The sequence below is a fragment of the Bos taurus genome, chromosome 4 (genome assembly GCF_002263795.3).
Source record: "Bos taurus isolate L1 Dominette 01449 registration number 42190680 breed Hereford chromosome 4, ARS-UCD2.0, whole genome shotgun sequence".
NCBI lineage: Eukaryota > Metazoa > Chordata > Mammalia > Artiodactyla > Bovidae > Bos > Bos taurus.
Window position 1 is genome coordinate 50,950,001 of NC_037331.1, and position 7,962 is coordinate 50,957,962.

The 7,962-nt window shown below is 37.5% G+C and overlaps 1 protein-coding gene across 1 annotated transcript in view; it reads right to left on the minus strand.

The window, feature by feature from the left end:
- CFTR (CF transmembrane conductance regulator) overlaps positions 1–7,592 on the minus strand; it is a gene marked incomplete at its 5' end in the record, with an annotated part of 213,804 nt that extends 206,212 nt beyond the window's left edge. Inside the window, 1 exon segment of the mRNA NM_174018.2 lies at positions 7,490–7,592. Coding sequence (NP_776443.1) covers positions 7,490–7,542 — 53 coding nt within the window.
- Positions 7,593–7,962: the final 370 nt, after the last annotated feature.

The window sequence follows — 7,962 nt, forward strand, 5'->3', positions numbered from 1 at the left end:
CTTCAGTGTCTGGCCTTGAATCTTCTGGAAACCCAGCTGTCAGGACCTCTAGGATTTTGCTACTTATTAAGCCTAATTTTCACAGAATGGTCTGACTCGTAATAGATGAAAAACTCTTAGATCCCTTTTGAAGTTATCAACTTCAGTTAAAAATTTCACTAGGTGTTGGGGCTGGGTGTGAAGTTAGGTAGAAGGCTGCTGTACCTCTGTAGACAACACTAAGAAAGCAAGCTATGTGCTTTAACAGCTCAAAGTTTTAACATAAAACAATGGTACATAATTGTATGAGAATCTTTTTTTTAGGTTAATAAAATTTAATAGTGTTATTATGCCTCAAACTAGACTTTAAAATATATATCAGAGCCACAGTGTTACCCATGGGCTTTCACATTCTACATTATATATTTCTTTAATTTTGAAATACTTTTTTGGGGTAATGATCAGTGTATTACCTTCTTTAGTTATATATTTTTTTCAGATTATATTCCAGAAAACTGTTTTTCTTTAACACACCAAAAAAACGAGTTCATGATAGTAGGCGTGCTCTTATTTACTCAATCACTTCAGACAATACCTGAAGCCCCAGATTTTTATACCTCCTTAAATGTCTATGATCACAGAAATCAGCTGTGTAAAAACTACTATTTAAAGGTATGCGGTTAGGGTGAGGTAAGGGCACTTCATATATGAGTGGGTGGATTTGTAAGGTAAGGTAGTGGGAGAATTCTAGGTAGAATTTAACCGGTGCTGTCCCTAGTATACAGTTGCTTGTTTCTGACACACTCTCAGGTGACTCCATATCACAATGAAGCCTAAAAAGTGGGCACTTTCAATTCTTCCCTAGGTACCACCCTGGGCTTCACCGAACAATGTGAAGGAAGTATTTACAGTGCTTACTATCATCTCAGAAATCCAAATATCTCTTACCTAAAGCTCTAAATCACTTCACTGTATTCACACAATCACATTACTTGGCCTTGAGCCAAATGCATCATTTCCATTTTTATCTTCAAGAGAAAGCTGAGAGTCTGCATAGACCTTCACCTCCACTCTGAGTCACCTCCTCCAACTGTATCTCCTCACTCAGTAAGCAGCAACATCACCCACTGCTACCCAAGTCGGCAAATCTAGGCAGTATCCTTGATTCTTCTCTTTCACTTTCCACATCTAACCAATTGCCAAACCTGTTGATTTTATCTCCTAATGTCTTTCAAATCCATCTCTTTTTCCTCTATCCCAATTGATTTCTTTTGCAAACTTGCAACAGATTTGAACTGGACATGTCACTTCCCTGCTTAAAATCCACAGCTTTTCATTTCCAATATGATAATGCCCAGACAAAGCTCACCAAGCCCCTTGGATCTGGCCCTTGCCACAGTTTCAGACCCAAAACCCACAAACCTCTATCACACATCTTAGACTCCTGTTATAGGGAACTTCTTTGACTCCTTTGAAGGTGCATGCTCAATCTTGCTGTCAGTCTTACACATAGTCTGCTGCTTCAGTTTTCACATTTTTCCTGACCCATCCCAACCCTTTTTATCTGGATGATCTCCTTCAGGTGTCAACTTAGTCACTCCTGCAGCAAGGCTTCCTTAACCAGTCTAAGACTGGATTGAACGTCCAGGGGACAGCTGCTATAAGCCATTGAAAATCTGGCTTTGAGAGAACTCATTCCATCAAGACAGCACCAATTTCTTCCTTGTCCATCTCAACATTCATACTGCCTCACATAGAATACAAAAGGTGGTGAATTCATGAAATAAGGCGCCCTCCAAGCTGACCTGAATCATAACCTACAGAGAAAGTATTGCTCTGACTCAGTCCTCTGAAGCAACCTAAGGGAGAATTCTCTGATTATAACGGAACCCAGTTGTCCAGTTTGAGGGCTAATAATCCTAACCACAAGGACTTAGCAAAAATGTTCAAATCTATTTCTTGATCCCATTAGCAAGGTATTAGCAAGCAGGTCTTCACACAAGGCAAAAGCTTAGTTACAAAGGGAGATAATAAATATTTCATAGATTAGCTAGTATAAGTATTTTAAAAAATCTGTCCAGGGTTCTGCTGGCTTTGCTTTGACATCTCTTTTTCAGAATAATGTTCCATTACAGGAACTGTTGAATGTAAGCAATCTACAATATCTGTAAGTCTCCACAGATCACCATGGAATTATCAGCATCACAAATATTTACTGAACCACTACATGCAGGAGTCTTGAAATGTTCTGAATACTCTACTAAACAAGTCATAGAAGGCCCTGACATCCAGGACTTTACAATATGAAACAGTCATTGATGTTAAAAGATAGTAATAAGCTAACAGAGCTGCACAAAGAATAGCAAACTAAACAAATCTTGTAACTTGGATACAGCAGTGAAAACAGATAGTTCAGGACCCTGTAAGAATATATTCATTCTTTACATCAAACAAGTTAATTGAATTTCTACAGTTTTCTTGCTACAAGAAGCCTAAACTCTCAGGCTCAATAGCAAAGCCGCTTTGTAAGGCTAATTTTACTTTCAAACAGCCACAAGGTAAAATCTTAGGAGCTGAAGAGAAGCACCTGAAATAGTAATGTTTTGTTTCGTGATAACCCACTTAACATATATATAAAATAAGCCTTCAGTCTGGGTCCCCAAACAACCAGACATCTATCATAATCTGTTTTCCCTTCTTGGTCTCATTGCATCGCAGGGATTTTGCTCCAGGGAAGAGCCCTACAAAGATGTGTCTGGAATCAGTGGAATCAAAATTGCCAAAATTGCTACTGAGTCAGAGGTGTTTTCAAAGTTTTGCCAAACAACACACAGCTCCATGCTAAATGGTTAACACCCTTCCCTGATGGTTTTGCAATCCTATATTTATATTGTAGTTCTATCACTGAAATTACAGGTTCCTGTGAAGTGACACTGACAATAACAACACATTTTATAGTCAGGATCATTTAAGGGCCTTTTAAACAAGTTTTAACATTTATGCATTGAATATTATCACACTAAGTTCTACTTCTTCCTATGAAACAAAAGGGAAAAACCATGATTTCCCCAGTGTATCAGTTGTCTCTAGAGGATATTTTGACCGTCACACCAAACATAAAATATTGATGAAGCAGTTAAGAAAACTGATTCCACTTCTCACTTTAACAAGGAATAGAAAATTACATTACACTGTATGTTATGTGTTATGAGTTTTCCCAGAGTTAATTAAGTAATAATTTGAACTAACATATAAAAACTATTGGAATACACTTCATAACCAAGGATGAATTTTTTAAACTTGCAAAACGAACTAAAAGAAAATTATATATATATACACATATATACACATACATTTTATATAATAAAACATAATTTTAGTAATATCATGCAAAAGAGGTACTTCAAGAACTCTTGAGAGTTGAATCAATCAAAATTGACACATATCCCAAGTTAAAAATCTGTATCATAAGAACATGATTAGCAAAACACAGATGGATAGAAAGGAATTTTAAGGGACTGGTGTAAGGAGTCAGCATTTGTCAGTGTTCAGGCAACACTGTTCAAGAGGGAGGGGTCCCTGTCCCCAAAGTGGTATTCCTACAAGAGACAAAGTCAAGAGAATGTATAGGAACCCTGGGCTGTCTTCACTGGATGGTGTTTGCCCACTGATTGACTAAATGAACTTGTGGTATTAAGTGTCCCTTAGCAGCTGTCCATCTCAATATGAATTGTGCATCTCATATTGGCCTTCTGTTTCATGCAGCTGTTTCTTTACATTTGGATAGTCTAAGCCTTGTTTGAGAGGCAAACCTGAGATACTATATGTGTATTGATCAGGACAGAACTGGCCCTTGTTTGAGTGGACAACTAGTCTCCTTTGGCAAAATTTCTATAAATTCCCCTGATGAACTGCAAAAATACTGATGACTCTGCCATAATTTCAGATTTCCTCTTGCCTTGCAGAAAGTAAATATAAAGTCGTTGTGATGGATTTTTTTCAACATATACTGTAACTCATATAAGCAAATAGGTGTGGTCCTCTTCAAAACTGTTATCTTTATGGGTCTTTGATTAAATATTTATTATAATCATCTTCTGTTGCTCAAAGCACTTATGTTTCTCTTCATTAAGAAATGTCTTTAAAGTTTGCAATACACTTTTTGAATAATACCTAAACTTAAGTAGCCCTTGACTCTTAACAAATTACGATTAAACATCTTTATACTTTTTTGAGTCTAACATTGTTTACTTTTTGGTCTTATTTGAGATTCATCTGTGGAATTTATTGGGGTCCCTAAATCCAGTCTTGTAAGAAATTTGTGGCATTGTATACATGGATTCTGCAGGTATATTCCTCAAGTATAGATCTAGACTTCTGGTATAAAAACCACGATCAAAATTCAAATTGTGTCATCTGACACATAGCTTGATACACAATAACATCTAAAGAGAATATGGGAAAATCAGGGCATAGGAGAAGGGACAGAATAACATACTGCTAGAAAGTGTAAACTTGACAAATTGCTCAAAAATGAAAAACATAATCTCTCTTGGAAAACATTTGTAAATCAATTGCACTAGTATATAAATTATAAATTCTATGCAAATATTATCACCTCTAGTTTAAAAAACCTTTGTATTTCATAAAAGCTTTATGTTAATGTAACTTGGTCTCTGAGATACAAATAATTTGAATTTTTGCAGTGGAATTATCTTTTGGATTATATTTATAATACTGACACTATAACATTATTATTATTTTATGCATTATGCCACTTCGGGTGTCTTTCAAATTTCATACTTGATGTAAAACTCAAGCAAAATTAAGAAAAGTATTTAAATTTTTCCTAAACTTTATTAGTCTTTTCAGTAACAAAATCCAGACAATAAAAGAGATACTTGATATAATCTATAACACAGCCCATAACAGCTGTACTCTTTTATGACTCTGAAACTGACTGGATCATACTCAAAAAGTTAAATTCTAAGACATATAACAACATATTACACAAGCATATGACTTTTTTCCCTGTGTACTTGGTAAGGCCATGTTAGATGAGATTTTTACCTAAATTCTCATCTAGGCCATTCATTGCATATGCAGGTGGATTGTCATAAACTTATTTCAACAAAGATGAATTGAATATTTATATAAACAAGGTTCACAGTAAAGAATGTAAAAATATCATAATTAATAAGAGTAATGGGGAGGGAGGAGGGAGGAGGGTTCGGAATGGGGAACACATGTATACCTGTGGCGGATTCATTTTGATATTTGGCAAAACTAATACAATTATGTAAAGTTTAAAAATAAAATTAAAAAAAAAAAAGAAAAAAAAAATAAGAGTAATAGTAGCAGTAAACATTTACTAGGCTAACTACATGCATTTTCTCAATAAACTAAGCTTCCCTGGTGACTCAGATTGTTAACAATCCACCTGCAATGCAGGAGACCTGGGTTCAATCCCTGGGTTGGGAAGATCCCCTGGAGAAGGGAACAGCTACCCACTCCAGTATTCTTGTCCGGAGAATTCTATGGACAGAGGAGCCTGGCAGGCGACAGTTCATTGGGTCGCAAAGAGTCAGACAGGACTAAGGGACTTTCACACACTTAACATCAGTCCTATCCGTCTCCAAGTTTTCAAGGTTAAGTAACACAAAACAGAGATGTTAAGGGACTTGGCCTCCGGTCACAGAACTACTAACTAGCAGGTTGGGGATCTGAATGGAAAAAAAAAATTGAATCCAAAGCCTTCCAGTATTGTATAATCCAATGCAGAAAACAAGTTTCTTACCCTTCCAGAATAACCACCCAGAAGGAAGTTTATAATCACTGGTGCTTTAGGTGATTGTCAGTTCCTATAAATAGTAGGACCTAAACTTTTTCAAATATACCTATTCTTAGAGCAACTTATAAAGTAGTTTGAAGAACAGGACTGAATATTCTCTTAACAAATTTAGTAGCCTTTATAATATTTACCTTTTAACAAATTCACCTGAGAGCATTTTTAAAACTAAACTGTATAGGGTGATCTGTTTTAAAAACAGAAAATACTTTGATAGACCAACAATGATCTAACTTAAATCAACAATGAGCTAATTTAAAGTTCCTTAGAATTTAGACATAGCCATGAGGTATGCAGTCTTCTGAAAACTGATTTTTTTAAACTGCATTTTTTAGACAGAATGGCTTTTAAATTCTTCCAAGAGCTCTACTAAAATAGCTACAATTTATGCCAATTAACATTCTGATTTCATAAATAACAGGAAAACAGAAGAGATAATCCCACTTGTATAGATGTAATAACATAACAAAAGGCGCAGAAAACACAAACCCCAAAGGCAGTTCCAAAGGGTAAAGTCCTTCTCTCCCATCCACAGGGAGGAGCTCTCCTTCAATGGTCTAGGCCCTCTCCTTAGCACCTGAGTTCAGCACTTGCTGCCCATTCAGAGAATAAAATATTAGAAAGATGTGAAAGCCAAGTTCCTTCCCCACATACACATATGGGCATACTTATTATGTATTTTGCTTTTCTGATACCTAAGTATGCTGATTCATTGGCTACTTATGAATTAAGTAATAACCCATGAGATATGAATATACCTATTCATTCATTCATACAAGTATAACAGGAATAAAGTAGATACAGTATCCAAAGAACACTTCAAATATGAAATGCTACATCTAATTACACTTTGCCTAAGACTCTGAACTTTTAAATTCTCATTAGATGAAGTTCACAAGATGAACTTGTGCTTTATGGCTCATCACAGGCAAAGTACGCTAAGAGGACAATTGATTAAATGTCAGTGGGTTTAACTTCACTATCTATTCCCAAGGTTTCACATTTCCATGGTAATTCTGACCCCTCTTTTAAAATGTATGGCTTGTAGAATTGGCTTTTTTTTTTTTTTAAGGTATTTCAAAGGATTTGCTCTCATTCGTAAAATAAAGAATAATGGAAATGTGGCAAATACTTGTTAGATATATTCAGTATCATAACAATAAAAACTTAGTACATACTACCCACTTCATACTTCTCCTCTAAAAACGTTCAAAATTCAGTCAACTGAGCACCTATCACACACAGGCATGGCACTTGTAGGTGAACCAAGATTTCTAAGTTTCCAAGGCATGAAGAGGGGGAAAATAGGGGCCAAATTTAAGTATTTGTTACTAACAAGTTTATAATCCACATATTTCCTAGAAAAATCCAAGAAAACAATTGCACAGCAGCACATTTGGGTCTTTAGAGGATGATTTTCAGTTGCAAGTAGTTAAAACTTCAGTGTTAAGCTAAGACTCTATTCAAACAATGAGCTTCAGTTTATTATCTTTTCCTAATGTTTTCTATCTTATTCCACAAAATCCTCTATAACAATGAATGATACGGCACCTTTTAAAAAAAAAAAAAACTAATCCTCTTTCCCCAAAACCCAACCCATACACGCGTCCTCCTCTTTCCTGGGCACGTGTGATTCCAAAGCTCAACTGGACACCCTCTCACCTGAAAAAAAGTTTGGAGACGACGCTGGCCTTTTCCAGAGGCGACCTCTGCATGGTCTCTGGGGGCACCGAGGTCCCTGCCGGGGCAGGCCGGGCAAGAGCTCCTAGTGCCAAAAGCCCTACTCTTCTCTGCCTGCCGCTCGCCCCTTTTTCTCTGACCTGCTGTGATGTCACTTGCTTCCAACTCCCCCCACCCACCCCTACCGCACACACCTCCCCTTTCCTTTCGCTCCTTTCCCCCGCCTCCACTGCCCAGGTTAAAAGCTGGGCGCTGCCCGGCCGGGCCTCAAATCCGCTCTAGCGGCTTTCTCCACCCCGACCGCTCCTTGCTTCTTGCCTCCCTCCCTCGCGCGCGCGCTCCTTCCAGGTCGGCGTCCCTACCATCCGGCCGAGCCCAGCCCGCAGGTGGGGGACACCGTCGCGGCCGCTCTCCAGGTCCAGACTCGGACGCGCGAGGACAGAAGGAGCCACCGG